At 29.7% G+C, this 16,909-nt stretch overlaps 3 protein-coding genes and 1 pseudogene across 3 annotated transcripts; 2 read left to right on the top strand and 2 right to left on the bottom strand.

Moving 5' to 3' along the window:
* Nucleotides 1-4,989: 4,989 nt before the first annotated feature.
* Nucleotides 4,990-6,213, top strand: LOC149883969 (uncharacterized). Its single transcript, XM_090098669.1, has one exon. It carries the CDS (start codon nucleotides 4,990-4,992, stop codon nucleotides 6,211-6,213), a length of 1,224 nt encoding a protein of 407 aa, XP_089954795.1.
* A 1,128-nt stretch (nucleotides 6,214-7,341) lies between these two features.
* LOC149883968 (uncharacterized) lies at nucleotides 7,342-8,477 on the bottom strand (annotated as a pseudogene).
* Nucleotides 8,478-12,744: 4,267 nt separating this feature from the next.
* LOC145186038 (ras-related protein Rab-20-like) lies at nucleotides 12,745-16,202 on the top strand. Its single transcript, XM_090097349.1, has 3 exons — nucleotides 12,745-12,867; nucleotides 14,626-14,649; nucleotides 15,394-16,202. Exon 3 carries the CDS (start codon nucleotides 15,424-15,426, stop codon nucleotides 16,075-16,077), a length of 654 nt encoding a protein of 217 aa, XP_089953475.1. The 5' UTR covers nucleotides 12,745-12,867; nucleotides 14,626-14,649; nucleotides 15,394-15,423; the 3' UTR covers nucleotides 16,078-16,202.
* LOC149883967 (uncharacterized) lies at nucleotides 13,140-14,613 on the bottom strand. Its single transcript, XM_090097396.1, has 2 exons — nucleotides 14,271-14,613; nucleotides 13,140-14,063 (listed from the first exon to the last, which is right to left on the bottom strand). The coding sequence occupies exons 1-2, from the start codon at nucleotides 14,409-14,411 to the stop codon at nucleotides 13,314-13,316; spliced, it is 891 nt and encodes a 296-aa protein (XP_089953522.1). The 5' UTR covers nucleotides 14,412-14,613; the 3' UTR covers nucleotides 13,140-13,313.
* Nucleotides 16,203-16,909: the final 707 nt, after the last annotated feature.

Genomic DNA, 16,909 nt, shown 5'->3' with positions numbered 1-16,909 from the left:
AGGCAAGCTCATCAAAAATGTCTGGTATTGTTGATTTTTGCTTGTCTTTCCTTTCTAATTGTTTATATAAATTCAAGTGGACTCTTTTCAAATGGTTCCTTAAAGGACTTGTGGTGCTTTTATTGATTAAGTATATTTTGCCACAGGCCTTGCATTTTGCCTTGTTTTCCTCCACATTGTTGAAGAATTCCCAAATATTAGACAGCTTAGGCATCTGAAAAGAAAAAAAAGTGAAAAAAAAAAAAAAAAAAGGAACGAATCGGATTGAGTTTGCCATATCGGATCGGACGAATATTTCGGATTATTTATTGAATTTAAAACCCACAAAAACGGATCAGATTGTTAATAAGGATTACTTTTCGGATTAAAAATTCGAAAACACGGATCAAATCACATTTTCGATTTACTGACTTTTTATTGAAATATTTGCCTCAATATTTCCTTAATATTTGCCTTAATAAAACGTGATAGTTTTTTATGCATACAAACAGTTTCCGAAAAAGAACTAATTATTTATTAAGTTATTTGAAAATTTTCCTTAATATTCGTCTTAACAATAAATGATATTTTAGAGGCATGCATAAAGTTTTCAATAAAAGAACTAATTATTTGTCTTAATTATTGAAATGAGCGTAACAATTTTTCAAACTAGTTTTTATCTCTATTTCTATTTTTATTTCTGTTAATATTTAAGTAGAAGAAATATTACAATATAAATTTTATCGGACCAATCCACTAATTGAAGCAATCCGCAAAGCGAAATAATTCGCAAAGGAACTCGATCCACAAAAAAAAAAAAAAAAAAACCGCAAAAGTTCAGTTCGAAATATTCTTAACTTTTAAATCAAATTAATATAATAATGGCTTACCGTAATAAATGTAGGTGAAGAATAGTAGACTTGATCTGTTGAACGAATTGTTGTAGGTTAAGATTTCCAAATACAACTGATTGAAAATAAAAAAGAAATCCACTATTTATAGGACGCGCACATAATTTTTTTTTGGACCACACCATTTAATGGTGACGCGAACGGAACGCGATTCGTATAATTCGCTAAACGAATTAAAGTTAAATTGATTTGTAAAAATTTTTCGGATTAATAATCCGAACAGCAAAGAGAATCCGCAAAAAAAAAAAATCCGCTAGTGGTTCGTAAAAATTTTTCGGATTGATAATCCGAACAGCGAAGTGAATCCGCAAAAAAAAAAATTCGCTAGTGGTTCGTAAATTAGTTTTCGGATTATTAATCCGAAAAATTTTTACGAACTGACTATTTTAATCCGCAAAATAAGTCGGATTGGCTTTTTGCGGATTTTACGAACCGAATCGGCGGTGCCTAATAGTATATCATTGATTTAAATTGACTTCTATTGATCAATTAAGCAGAAAGAAGAAATTTTAACTATAACAATCGATTTTACAGAACGATTATTACAAATGACCGCCATTAAAGAAACGTGCATGGCGGAAACTTGTTTCCAGAAAGGAATAAAAATTTACACGTAGCTAAGTTTATACTAACCAATGAACAGCATAAATCATAATAATAATAATTTTGAATGAGTTTTAAATAATAAAATTACATGCTATTATAAATGACTTGCTAATATAACGACGAAATATTTTCATGGTTTCAGAGCATAACATTTTACTAAAATCACTTCATGATCTGAAAGATAAGAACGTTATTCTTGAGTTGATATTTTTATTTGTAGACGAAAATGTTGTTTTAATATAAATGTGTATTTTTATAGTAATATATGGTGTTTTTAATAACGCCAAAAACTGCTTTGTGGTTGGCTGTGCACATAACGTTTCATTTGAAAAACATAGTTAAAAACAACAGTGAAAGGAAGGAGTTTTTAGAAGTTTGACTGGTGTGAGTTATTTGCCTTTTTTTTGTCTTGAAGTAAGAACATTTTTATCTAGATACAATTATTCCCTTTACAAAAAGTTCATACCAACAACGAAGTCGTAGATATATTCAAAAGGAATATAAGAAATTACTGGAATCCTCATTTGTATCTTTAGACAGTTAACACAATGTTGGAATCTTAGGAGGAGATAATATTTCATCTTATGAGAATGAAAAGACATTTGAGGAATATTCTGACCATTTGAGTATTTGTATCCTGACAATGAATACTCTGATAACCATGAGTTTAATGAGTACGAACATAGCTCAACTTTGAAGAAATGTTTGTCTGGATGTTTTAGCATTTAACCAGGTTTAAGTATAGTATAAATAGTTAAACAAATCTCTTTGATAGCCAAACTTTTTACAGGGGGAAAGATCAAGAATTGCTCTTAACCCAAGCCCTAAGAAAGTTAAGAGGAAGTTATCAATAATGGTATGTAATAAAGCAGAATAATATGTCAATTTTTAGTTGTTAATCTGTCAAAGTAAGGTTCTCTTTAGCACCTGAATTTTTATTTTCATTTTAGCCTTTTTAACTGATAATTTGCATGTATTAATTTTTTTGTAAATACAATATTGCAAAGTAGTTTATTTACAGTCCAGACTGTTTTTATTAGGATTCCAGTCTGCTTCTTTTGCCGCTGTCTGATTCTATGCAAGAAGATAATGCTGATATAAAAGTAAGCTTTCAAAAATATAAAGCCAACTACTGGGAGTGAATAAAATAAAAAATGATATGTTTTTTGGGGGTTTATTTTTATTCATTCCTTTCTTTTGCATTTGTATAATGTTGGTGATCAGTGATATATCTAGAAGTTATTTAGGGACACAGGTAAAAAGAGTTTCGGCTTATATTTTGAGGACCTATTTTGAGGAGCAAAAAAAAAAAAAAAAAAAAAAAACAGTCAGCGCACAGCTGCATGGATATTTGTAACAAAAAAATCATTTTTCCAAATAACAATATTTGCAGAAAAAAAGGTCCTATTACATTGTACAATAAGTAGTACTATGTGTAATACCATTATATCGTACCATGAAAATACTAATAATAAATGAATTCAAAAATATAATTAAGCAAATATTTAGCAATAAACTAAGTATAAAGATATACAATAGCAAGTTAAACTTCCTTTTTATATTTTTTAAATAAAAAGGCAAGTAGCAGCAGGATTAATATTTTAAGAACAGATTAGCAATGTGAATAACAAAAAAGTTAATTAATTTTTATTTAATTTTTATTTACTTTCTTCCCTCAGTCAATGTCAATGACGTCTCGCTTTAACATTTTTTAATATTACTTTCCAATCTTACAACTATTTTAACAAAAAAACTTACAAACTTACTTTTACTTTCATGCATTTTTTTAAACTTTTGAAGCACGTGCGAAATAAACGAAAACAACAACATAAAATTAGTTTACACGCAACGCTAATTAATATTAGCATGACGTAACAACAAAGTTCGCATAATTAAAACATATTTTAATTTCCTCATCGTGGGTCATAGTATCTTTCGCTTACCAATTAAAGTAAATATTAGCATGGATCTACTTTTAAATAATTGTGATAATAATTTCAATTTGAACAGTTCTGAGGAAAGCTCTGACGAAAGCTCCGAGGAAAGTGTAACTTTAAAAGGTTATTTATTTTAGACAGATTAGTTTATTAAAGATCTAGATTATAGTTTTTGATCGTAATACCTCAATTTTTTTGCCTCCTAACAGTACACATCTTACACAACCCTTAGATGTTGCTTTTTTTAGGCCAATGAAAATGGCATGGAGAAAAGTTTTGTTAGAGTGGAAAGGAACTCCAGAAGGTTTATGCTTTGGTGTCTTACCTAAGCAGTACTTTCTGTCACTACTAAAACAAGTCCTTGATTTTCTAGAACCAAATATTATAAAAATCTTTAAAGTGGTTTTCAAAAGTGTGGAATTTACCCTTGTGGTGTGCAACCACTGCTTGATAGAATTTCTAATAAAAAAATTGAGGTGTCAGCCATCAGATTGTCATTTTTGGATGCTCTCAAATTGACAAGAACTTCAATTGTGACAAAACCAAAGTTAGCAAAAAAGAAATTAGTTAACATACCAGCAGGAAAAAGGCTTTCTCATTTAGAGTTACTTGATATGGAACTAGATGGTTCCAGTAAAACAGAATCATTAGCTATCCAGCTTCTTGATAACCATTTATTTTATGACTTAGTGAAACCAATTAACAAGCAGATTGATGCATTTGTAATTGTAATAAATTGTAAAAATGAATATTTTCCTGGAATCATAAAATGTTTTGACGAGAAAGGAGCAACAGTAAGTAAAATCTTCATATAATTGGAAATGGCCTCTGAAAAAAAAAAGATTTTTTTTATATGTGGGATACAATAATTGGAGGAATAAGCCCTCCTAAAATTTTGAGCAAAAGAGGGATCTTCTCAGTGCCAGAATTGTTTAATAGTGTGGAATAATGTGAAAACATTATTTTAACTCAGTTATTTTATTTATAAGATGGCCTATTTTTGGATTTTTTTTTGTTTTATTTTTGATGTTTGTTTATTTAAAAGAAAACATTACACTTATTGAATAAATTGTTTTGTGAAATTACTGAATATAACCTCAAAATTAAATTAACTTTCAGGGCTTTTTTTTTTTTTTTTTTTTTTTTTTAGAGTTTAAAGACCATATTTTTAAACACATAAAATATTTTAACTATTTAAAGTAGTGTTTTATAAAATTCTTGAACTTAACTTTATACTTAAATCAACTTTTTCCGCAATATATATATTTTTTGTTAACTTAAAAAACATATTTTTTTAAATGGGTGCAAAGTAACCCTCTTATTGGGGATACTTTGCATCAATTTCAAAACCTCACTCAGTGCATATTAAATCTTAAATTTTTTTTTCTTTTCTTTATAAAGTAGTTATAACAACATTTTAGAACTTGAAAAATCAATTTATTTAATAAAGCAAACTTTTTATTAAGCTTAAATTTAACTTCAGTGAAATAACCATAAAAAACGGAGTAAAGTAGCCCCGGTTGACAGTATATGAAATCTTAAAAATTAACATTAAAATGGTGAATTCCTGTTCTGCGTATAGTTGTTTTAATAGATACATTAAAGGAAGTGACATATCTTTTCACAGATTTCCAGTTCATAACCAAGAGTTATGCAAAAAGTGGACAATCGCATTAAAACGTGAGAAGTTTACTCCATCAAAGCACTCGGTTCTTTGCAGCAATCATTTTTTACCCTCCGAGTATAATTTCTGTGCAAATCCTCCTAAATCTCACCTAAAGATTAATGCTGTTCTTTCAATTTTCGTTTTTTCAACTGGAAAGAACTTTGAGAGAAAACATCCAACTTATCGCCCATCTCCTGTTGTAAATAATTCTTCTTCCATTCCTGATGTTGTCGACCATGAGTTACTTGCTAAAAAACTTAAAACTGATGATGAAGTAGATTTTTCAGTTTTTGATGGTCCTACTCGCCCATCTCCTGTTGTAAATAATTCTTCTTCTACTCCTGATGTTGTCGACCATGAGTTACTTGTTAAAAAACTTAAAACTGATGATGAAGTAGATTTTTCAGTTTTTGATGGTCCTACTCCTCTTATTCCATCTCAACAACAGTCTACGTCTTTTATTTCTTCAGTTTGTGTTAATAAAAATGCTACTTCTACACCAGTATCACCAACAAAAGAAAGTTTAATAAATAAAATAAAGGTTTTGCAACAGAAAATAAGAAGAAGGGATCAAAAAATAAAGTTCTTGGAAAATTTATTAACAAATGCTGAAAATAAAAATTTGCTTACAGCTGATGTATCAACTACTCTTAAAGAAAATTTTTCAGGTTTATCACTTGATCTTTTTAAAAATCAATTTGATAATCAAAACATTAAACCTAAAGGTCATCGATACTCGGATAAAATAAAAAAATTTGCATCGACTTTACATTTCTACTCTCCACGTGCTTATAATTTTCTTCGACAAGTACTGTCTCTTCCAGCTGCAAGTTCATTAGCCAACTGGACTTCCTCTGTAAATTGTGAACCTGATTTGTTTTATGATGTGTTTTCTTTTATACAAGAGAAATCAAAATCTGATAGCAATTACAAGCATTGTGCTTTGCTAACAGATGCTATGGCAATAAAATCAAGTATCTTATTTGATAAAAACATGGAGCAATATATTGGATTTGTTGATTATGGCAAAGATATTACAGATTGTGATCCGGATACCATTGCTACAAAAGCTTTAGTTTTTATGTTTGTTGGTCTTTTATATTATATATACTAGATGTCTAACTTGCGGGATTTTATTAGACGAAAAGTGAAGCCGCTTTTTTTGTTTTCAAATTGAATCCGCCATTTGGCAATAAAGGCAAAAGCTATATCCGACGTGCGAAATAAGTTAAAAATGTATGTTCATAGCATCTTAAGTTACCAATAAGTTTAAAATCATTCGAAAACTCGTTTTAATAATTATTAAGATAAGTTTTTTATTAGCCTAGGTTCTTTATAAAATATCATAACTCATAGAAATGCTCTAAAAGCGTCTGTCCCACATTAGAGTGGGGAGCTCACTTGATTAAACATTACCAGCCACTGTTCCAAAAAAAGGCTTCCCACCCAAACCTTCTGACCCAGAGAAACCCTCTTGAGGGATGATGCTATCTACCTAGAGAATCAAAATAATGTTAAACTTAAAATCACTGATAGGCATCTGAGAGAGAAAATTGCATTTAAAATTTACGCTATAAATGAAAGGGTTCAGAGAAAAAAAAATCAGTTGTATTAAAAAAAATTTCTGTATTAAGTCAAAGTAACTCTACATAAATAAAAAAAATTCAATTAAATTTACTGTCAACAAAAAAAACGAAAAATCTTTTTAAATTTTTTTTCTGGAGTTTCGAAGGCGAACAAAGCCTTCGGAGTTTTGCAGCGCAACCATAGCGTTCTCTACTACAGGCTTATTCATCGCGCAACCGGATTTTTTTGTGGAGGCCTACTTTTTTACGGCAAAAAAGATTATAACTTCGTAACTTTAAAATAAAAAGTATTTTTAATTCTCTGTATAGCCTAATAATTTTTTTTCATGAAAAAAGAAAAAGAAAGAAAAAATATTTTTAAGTAATAAACAATTTAAATAAAAGACAAAGAAATTTTTTCTAATTTAAAATTTCACACATTTACATTATTATTACACCTTTAATTTTGGCTTTAACATCGAAATACAAAATTGATATTTACTTAAATTGAGTAGAAATGTTATTAAACCAAACAAAGAATATTAGATAAATTTTGATTAAAATTGTTAACAAAATCTGAAAAAACAAACAAACTACTATATACTATATGAAACTTTTACAAATCTTTTATAAAATAGTATACTATATATATTATAAATAGACAACTAAGTAGACTTCTAAGAGATTTTTAATACTTTTAGAGCAGGTTATTTGCCAGACCTTGGAGTGACAGTGGTACATAAATTTTTTAAAAAAATGTTGCTCAATATTACACAATGATGTTCTTCCATATCCAATAAATAATGGTCTGATATAATCATAAAAATACTTCTTAAAGATTTTCTGCAAACATGATCTTTAATTATTTGAAAAATTACAAAACAAAAAAATGTCCATTGGCACGAATTATCAGTTGGAATTTTTAATCCACCACAATCTAAAAATTTAGAAAACTGACCATATTTCTGATAATAGAACGTTGTTTGATCTAAAAGTTTATAATCAGTTCGTTCTTTATCATTTCGTGTAACATAACCAGCTATGTGAATAAGTGACATTTTGACATCATCAGCAATAGAAGATTCTAGATCTTGCAAGTTATCAAGAATTTTGCAGCAGTCTTCAGACAATTTGTAGTGGCATAACGCACATTGATGACCAGACTTCACATTAAAATTGTCAATATCTACATTTAATTTTAAAAGTAAATATACATGTTTGATACGTAATTTTTCAATAACTTGCTGAACACTAAGAAAATATGTACCACCAGAACTTTGACGAAGTAATACTATATTCTTTTTCCAGGTGATCTGATGTAAATTGACCAAGAAGTACATAGTTTTGGGTAGTGTTAAGTAAATATCTACATAAATCTACTAGTCCATAACAAGTTTGATGTATACAAGTTGCAGTATCTTTAGAAAGCTGTTTAATGTGTTTACCTTTGGGACCTGCCATTTTAAGTGCCATATCACCAAATTGTAGTATTAAATTTAAACGGTTGTCATCAGGATTATTGATAACAGCCTGCAAAGGATCATTATGCCTTGTATCAGCACCAATGGCTTTGACATTTAAAATTTTCCACCAACTAATAACTTTATTGATAAATGTAGCAGTGTCGTTAACATCACTATGAATCATGTCAGGATGTTGCAAAAGAGCAGCGTAAGTTTTTTCAGAAAATACTCATAAAACCGCCAATACACACTGTCGTTCAACAGGTTTAGGAGAAATAGAAATTTCATTCAGGTCAGATAACTTTAGAAAGCTTCTGGATTCTGCATTGTAAAGCTGCTTCAAATGACATAAAATAGCTTTTACATTTGCATTGACTGAATCAATTATTTGATTGGTTAAATTAATCTGTTCAAACAAAAAATCAGATCGTAATTTTGATATTGGTATCATTTTAATTACCACCTTTGGACCTCCATTTAAACAAATAGCCATAATCCCTAACAATGTTTTGGACAATTCTACTGGGTTATCCTCCGATCTACCAAAAATAGTTCCACCATGGTAAAGCAAACTTTTTTTAACATATATTTCATCATGTAGTATGATACATAATTTCTGCTTATCCGGAAGAGATTTAAAAATTGAGTTAACAAATTTGTTTTCATTAATATTAGAAATTTTTGAAGTAGTTCGAGTCAGTGTTGAAATAGATGGAAGTTGATAGTCATTACTTAAGCAATTATATAATCCCCTTGATGTTGAAAAATATACAAAAGAGCGTATAAGTATTTCAGGTGTATAAAGTTTATCTCCAACTGTTTTTGGTCCCATAACTGAAATATGTTGCATAATTACCTCTTTTTTATTGTCCATTTTCAAGGAGCTTAAAAAACGAAGTATCTCATCAAACTTAGACCAGGTGTCAACAGTTATGATTTGATTTACTGTTAAGCTAGAAATGTGACACTTAATCCCATAATGAAATGTTTCAAAGGTAAGATTTTCATAAATTTTAGGTACAAAAAAAGGTATTCCATTAAAAAATTGCAAAGATTGTATAACAACACAGCTATCAATCATAAACAATATAACTGGATATTGGTGATCACTGCTATTGATAAACTTGTTTTTGATGTCACAAAAAGTAGCTTTATCTCTTAAGAAATGTGTGTAGCTCATCATCTAATGTACTTTTAATGCCATCTAAAGATCTTTTGGTATTTCTTTCAGTTGGATTAGCAGTTGGAATTTGAGATAAAGGTATTCCCAGCCAAACAGAAGGAGGATTTTTTGGTCGACGTTTTCCTCCACGCACTACAACTGTATCAAAATTTGGAGGCCAGTGTAAATCACAGATAACAGTATACTTGTTAACAACCAAATTAGAGTTTGGAATAGCTTTTATCCATTTTACACGCTCAACGTTATCACTTGGAAACCGATACACTGATATTTTGTTAATTTCACTAGATATTTTGTTTTTTTCATTTTGATAGTTGGTGCGACAAGCATACACACAACATTTATTTGGCATGATGATTTAATCTAAATTTTATAAACATATTATTAGCTTTGAATTAAATCTGAAACTCCATGTTTAAATTATATAAGTTTACTAACATTGTATTATATTCCATTATTTAAATATATATTATGAACGACATGACATATTATCTGGTCTGAACATGGAGCAATAATTTTCTTTTGCCGTAAAAAAGTAGGCCTCCACTTAAAAATCCGGTTGCGCGATGAATAGGCCGGTACTCAAGTGTACTAAGGTAGGAAACCAGTTTTTTTCTAAAAAAAAAAAAAGCCGATAGCTTTAGTTAAATTCGATTGGTTGTTTCGTTAATAACTTATGCATACCGCGGTAAGCTTCGGTGCCGAGAACTTTATAGTTTAAGATTATGCAAACCGTATTTGGCGTCAATAATTTCTTTTGTGTATATAAGCAATTTTTAAAAAACAGTTCTGTTGCGAATGACGCGTAAGATAATTTATATAATAAATTTACCGAAAACTACAGCCGAGAATATTGAGGAAATATAACCGAGTAAAATACAACCGAGACTCATTTTTATTACATTTGTCTTCGGCGCAACCGAACCATAATTTATTTATGAATTTTTATTACTTTTTAGTGAATACGATTGCAAAATGTTCACATAAAGTACGTGACAAACCTTTTCACTTTAGCGTTTGTTATAAAAAAAGCAAAGTTTTCTTATTATAAAACAGAAAAAATTGGGTTTTTTTTAATTTGTGAGTTGCATGGTAACTTGAAAGACTTTGTCACGATGTGGTTATATGTATCAAAGCTCAACCGATTTTCTGAAGTTTATTTTAGGCAAAAATGAGTCCTAGCCTTTGTGCGCGAACATGTTTTGCAGAAAATATTGGCTTTGTTCTAACCCCAACTCTGTCCTGGAGGTTGCTTATAAAATATATATTTTAATTGCATCAAAAAGTGCATTGAAAAACCTTTCCAACGATACCAAATATGTTTTTTTTTTTTTTTTTGGCTTTTGAACGAAATATCAACTAAAGCATAAATGCAGTTTTCGCTGAAAAAAACCTGGTTTCCCGCCTTAGTACACTTGAGTAGTAGAGAGCGCTATGAGCGCAACACAAACCTAAAAGTCGCGTAAAATTCTGGGAAAAGACATGTATATGTTTGTTTACATTTGTATTTTTTAGATTTTTGTTTATTTAAAACAAAAAACATAGTTATTCATGACAAAATGCCCAATAGGGCAAAGACTCATAAAGAAAACCGAAAATGTATCTGCTTTCTTTGTTTCAAAAAGGTTTCTGACTGACAATATGGAACACAGATCACAGGTTATTTTACAGAAACAGATTGATTTTCAAGACCCAAGAGTCCCTCTTGGTGTATGTGAGGCCTGTAGATCATTACTTAGAAGATGTGATGAAGGGCAGAAGGTCACTTTGCCAGAACTTCAAAACTTTAGTTCAATCAGTCTAAAAACACTGGCCAGAGCTTCAACCTGTGATTGCAAGATTTGCTCAACTGCAAGACTATCTGGAAAAACTATGCCTACTTTTCTTAAAAACTCATCCAACCCAGGACCAGCCGAGGTTACAAAAGCTCAAAATACTGTAGAGAAAAGATGTGGAAAATGCTTTTCAGTCATCTAAAAATTCAAGCCTAAAATTGGTTCTAAGCTAAAAGAAAAAATAGAAACAAGGCATTAATTTTAAATTAAGGCATTCATCATTACAAAAAAACACAAAATATGCAATACTAAAGCACAGTGCAAATACAAAAACCCAATCCTTATACAACAATAATTCCCAGTTCAAAAAAGATTTAAAAAAATCCAGAATAATATTGCTAATAGTTTCAACTTCATGATGAACTTTAAGTAAATTCTTTTTAAATGTTAGTTAAAATACATGTTAATAAATGTTAGTTATAGTATATGATGTTATAAGATGTCCTTGTTGCTTCTTGATAATTTTCATATAATGTTATTATAACAAAAGAATAGGGCATTAAAAACATCCACTTTATCAGATAAATGAATAGATGCCGTTGTGTTTCAAAGCATTGTAAAAGATATGTTCTTTGGAAGAGAGAAAAAGGGATAAAATTTCAATAACAAAGCACAGTGCAACTCAAGATTCGAAGATATTTTCAAGCAAATTATGAGTATCTTGCTAATCATCAAAGATCATAATTAAGTTACCAATGGATTTTTTGTTGTTTTTAAAATTTTAGAAATGTTACTTGGACATTTCACCCATATCATTGATTCAAATTCAGAATTAAGTCTTCACAAACTGCAAATGACATCAGAATTTGCGCCACCAAAAAAAAAAAAGGTTTAATTATACGGAAACTGAACTGGAACCAACTCCAACTGCTCTCTTCAACTACTCTCTCCAGTTGTTCTCTCCAATTCCTCTCTCCAACTTCAGCTGGATTTTATTAGTTTTTAAAACTGTATGGTTCATTTAATTGTTTATTGCGTTTTTCTCTTTTTTTGAAATTTGCGAAACGTAATATAATTAAAACCATGATTTCTTGTAAAGCAGGAATGAGAATCACTTCAAGCTTTTAGGAAATATTAATTTTAGGATTTTCTAGGGAGTACCATTTCAAAATGGTAAAGCTGTCCAATCTCCTTTTTTTTTTTTTTTTGAAATTTTTAGGCCCTAAAAAAAAATGTTTTTTAAAGTTTTATATATAAAAACTATGATAATTATTAATGTACTCAAATGATCTTAAAATTTAAATGACAATACTTTAATTCAGTGTAAAATATTTTATGGGTGTAATATCAGTATATTCCAAGTTAAGTTTTAAATAGGTTCCATTAAAAAAATGTTTTCAAATAAAATCGAGGCAAATTCAGCAAAGCAAAATAAAACAAAATGGCATTCTCAATTTATGTTTAAAAAAATGATATAATATCTATCTTTCTTTTTCAAGCTTTGAACAAGTTTGAATATTTAGTGATATAGAATATATACATCGGAACATGAACTTTGGTGAGTCGCTCCAGGGCAATTTTGCCTAATTTCTCAATAACCCAATTCAAATTTTCCGACTAATGCAGAATTCTGTAGCTTTCTTGTAAGTCCGGCTTCTACCTAAATTTGCAGCACGAAGCCGTTGTTTAATGGTTATATGTGAAATGCAGTGTAACTATCAAGTTATACTGAGTTACATGTTACTATTCAAGGCTCTTTCTGTATTTAAGGCAACAGTGCTGGGCGGACATGTAATCGGCGCACCCCCCCCTAAATTCGGTAAAACCGACAGTTTACGAGTCTGCTGGTTTGGTGCATTTTACAGAATCGGAATTCGAACGGTATTGGGTTTCGAACGGTACGAAAAAATTCATAAATAAACAGTTTACTTTTGCTTTGTTTAAAGGTTTTTTAAGCTAAGTTTTTGATTTTTTTGTTTAACTTAAATAATAAAGATAAACAAAGCTTTTTTAAGCTTTAACTTTTTGTATTAATTTTGTTATCAGATAAATAGATTCATCAAGTTTACTTTTCATTTAGGATAAACATATCTGGAGATGTTGCAAATGTACGGAAGAAAAAACTCATAAATAAACAGTTTCATTTTTCAACTAAATTTTATACAGAAAAAACTTTTTATAAACTCTAATAAAGCAAAATAAACTGAAAATATTTTTATTTTATTTCATTAGAGAGGATACTTGTCATGTATATGTTGCAAATAAAGAGTAAAGTTTTGCCAAAGATTCTCAGACTTGAAAGCAAAATACTCCCTGTATATAGCTTCATCAAGTCGACTCCACTTTAAATCACCTTGTGATCCGCAAACAAACTTCAATCTTCTCTTTATTCGACTCCAAAAGGCCTCAACATGGTTTGATGTTGCTTGGGTTACAGGATCAACAAAGTTAGTTGTGTGGTTTACTGTCAGATGGTTATAGCCCATGTTTTTCAAATTATTGTAGGCAGCCCATTGATCTGAATGAATGGTAGAACCAACAGCCACCCATCTTTGAATTAAGGGAATCAATGATGCAGCAGATCGATCCTCTACATGGGTTAAATATCCTTTTTTATTTGTTACATCATACGCTCCAAATACCCAATGTTGTTCAACAACATGCCCTACATTGTTCTTTCTTTTAAACATCAATGTCTCATCTATTTCAACAACATGGCCAGGGCCACCTAACTGATTCATATTAGCAACATCAATTAATTTAAAGGAACAGATGTCCCTGAAATACTGGTACCACTGAATTGATGTATTGCTGCAAACACCAACTATATCACTGGCTGTTGTAACAGGGACCTCTGCAACCCATAAGAACATAAGTTGTAGAATTTCGCTAATACTAAGTGAAGAAGAACTTTGAAAAAAACCATTTCTTATTGTTTTTGTCCTTTTACATTTGCAACATCTCCAGATATGTTTATCCTAAATGAAAAGTAAACTTGATGAATCTATTTATCTGATAACAAAATTAATACAAAAAGTTAAAGCTTAAAAAAGCTTTGTTTATCTTTATTATTTCAGTTAAACAACAAAATCAAAAACTTAGCTTAAAAAACCTTTAAACAAAGCAAAAGTAAACAATAACAACACTCATTAACTAAAAGTTTAAGACTTTTCGAAAATATTTACTTGACAGCGATTATACTTTTGAACATTCATAGCATGTCCACATTCACAATAGTTCTGAGAATCCATTATTCTATGGTGCTGTAGAAATCTTATTAAATTTTCATCATTAATTAGTTCAATAAAATGTGTCAGAGGAGACATCTTCAAAGGTTTGAGAAGTTAAGTTTGAGTGAAATATTAAAACGTGATTAAGCAAAAGTAAACTGTTTATTTATGAATTTTTTCGTACCGTTCGAAACCCAATACCGTTCGAATTCCGATTCTGTAAAATGCACCAAACCAGCAGACTCGTAAACTGTCGGTTTTACCGAATTTAGGGGGGGGGTGCGCCGATTACATGTCCGCCACAGTGCTGATTCTAGGATCAATATATAAAAGGGTATTTTTTTTTCTGTCGTTTCAGTCTTATTTTGGGCCTTCCTAATCAAAATATGTTGTCGATTGTTCCAGTTGCCCTATATATCTTTACAATTAAATAGTTTTTTGTATGCTTTGACGCTGTTGCTGACAAAAAGGCTAATAGATTTTTTTTTTTCAACAATTATAGAGTCAATTTAATGGAGCTTTCATTAACATTAGCATTTCATTAACATTTCTTTTAACATTAAACAATTCTGCTCTAATCCGGTATGAGAACTCAAAAATTTATAGTCACAAATTTCTTTAAAAACATTAAATAGCTACATCATTAAGAGATAGTTAAAATTTAACTTCTAATATGCATATTTTTATAGCTTTATTTAATACAAATAATCACATTAAAAGTTATTCTTTTTACATTAGTTATTTTTATGTTATTAAGTTGGCTCCTTAAGTCTAGAAAAAGCTGGCATAAATAATGGTTTCCCAAGAATTTTAAATGCTTGAAAAGTTAACTACTAGTATGAGAAAAGCTATTTGCATTTTAGCATCTGAATTGAAGTCCATGAATGTTCAATGCAATTTGTTAATATTATTTCAAAATTGAATCTAATTTCAATTCTCCTATGTTTTCTGCAGGCCTAACTTCAATCATTATATATTTTAATAAAAGAAGTTTTGAAAGAGAGTTTATTTTTAAGAGTAGAAAGTAGATAAATTTTTTAGCTAAGCTTTTCTAAGATAGATTATGATTTTCTTTCAGGTTTAAAAAGCACTAATAAAAATACTTTGAATGAGTAATCAAAAGCAAAAAGCTGATAAGAAAGTTGTTATTCTTGGGAGTGCAGAAGTTGGTAAAACATGCCTTATTCGCCGATACATAGAAAATACTTATGCTGAAGGAATGCCAAGTACTATTGGATGTTCTTTCTTTTTAAAACAATGGGGTAACAAAAATATAGCTTTGTGGGACACTGCTGGACAAGAAGTTTTTTCTGGGCTTACAAGTTTTTATTGCCGTGGTGCTCATGCTGTAATACTCTGTTATAGCTTGATTGATCGAGAAAGCTTTAATGATATTAATACACGTCACAAAAGATTGCTTGCTACAGTTTCAGAAAATTGTGTTATAGTTTTAGTTGGGACAAAAATTGATTTGTTAAATAAGACAGTTGATAAAGATTTGAATAAAAGAGCTGTTTTGCCTGATGAAGCTATGGCTAAATCACTGGAGTTTATGGAAGAGTTTCAATCTCTAAAACATCCAAAAGGAAAGTTACCTATTTTTGAGACAAGTTCAAAAGAAAATATTGAAGTAAAAGACTTGTTTGAATTTGTGTTTGAAACTTTAGAGCCAGAAACTTGCTTCCAATCAGAACCTTATTTTCCAAAAGGAGTAATTACTTTAGGCCTGGCAAAACAAGTAACAAAAAAGAAATGCTGCTAAATGACTATTCTTTTTTTCTTCTGGAGTATGTCAGTGACATGTTAATGAAGAGTAAATTTGTTAGATAAATTCAATAAACTATATTTTTTATAATAACTAAGGTATATATAATAGATTTGTGTTAATGCATTTTTCTTCAGTTTTAATTTACATGTTTTTATAATTTTTCTTGAAATTTTGTGATTTGTTTTGAAATCTTAAAAGTAATTTTTTTCAAATATATATATAACATCTTTTAAAATTTGGTTTGAATATGCAATCTCTAAAACTTTTTCTGGTCTAATTTACACTTAGATTCATTAAGAGCTATTGTCTGAGAAATCTAGGCAAAGTCTGAAAGTGATTTCTTCAAATTGCACTCATTTTTAGATATTTTGTAAAAAAAAATGAAAGTAGGCCACTGGTAATTTTTTTTTCTAAAATTTTTATTAATTTCGGAGATATTGGGTCCCAAAATTTGGCCCGTTTTGAGAAAATTTTGCGCATGGAGTGCAATTGCTACTTTGAGGAGTAGTTTTAGCAACATGAATATGACAGAAACATTTCTTTTTAATTTTTTTACTAATCTGGGTAGATTTCTACAGTAAAAGTAAAAATTCAACATGATTACATTTTCAGTAGTCTAGAAATCGTTGTCCGAAACCACAACATTTGAAATTTTACCCTAACTTTGAGCTCTATTATCTCTTTAGGCCAATACTTGTACGTAGTTTTTTTAGGTGTTTTTGAAAGACACTAAGACATACATTGATTTTTCGGAACAAAAACCATGTGCATGCAAGGACCTGGGAAGGAGTAACCTGCCAAAAATCACTTTTATGGGATCCAATAA

The sequence above is a fragment of the Hydra viridissima genome, unplaced genomic scaffold (assembly GCF_058129835.1).
Source record: "Hydra viridissima isolate aposymbiotic clone 2 unplaced genomic scaffold, HvirCarnegie_v1 scaffold_9, whole genome shotgun sequence".
NCBI lineage: Eukaryota > Metazoa > Cnidaria > Hydrozoa > Anthoathecata > Hydridae > Hydra > Hydra viridissima.
Note: the sequence above shows the minus strand (reverse complement) of the source record. Positions and strands in the feature narration are given on the sequence as shown.

Coding starts and splice junctions, on each gene's coding strand:
- LOC149883967 (XM_090097396.1), bottom strand. CDS start 14,411: ATGTCTCCTCTGACACATTTTATTGAACTAATTAATGATGAAAATTTA. Junction 14,064..14,270: donor AAAAGTATAATCGCTGTCAA/GTAAATATTTTC, acceptor CTTTTCATTTAG/GATAAACATATCTGGAGATG.
- LOC149883969 (XM_090098669.1), top strand. CDS start 4,990: ATGGTGAATTCCTGTTCTGCGTATAGTTGTTTTAATAGATACATTAAA.
- LOC145186038 (XM_090097349.1), top strand. CDS start 15,424: ATGAGTAATCAAAAGCAAAAAGCTGATAAGAAAGTTGTTATTCTTGGG.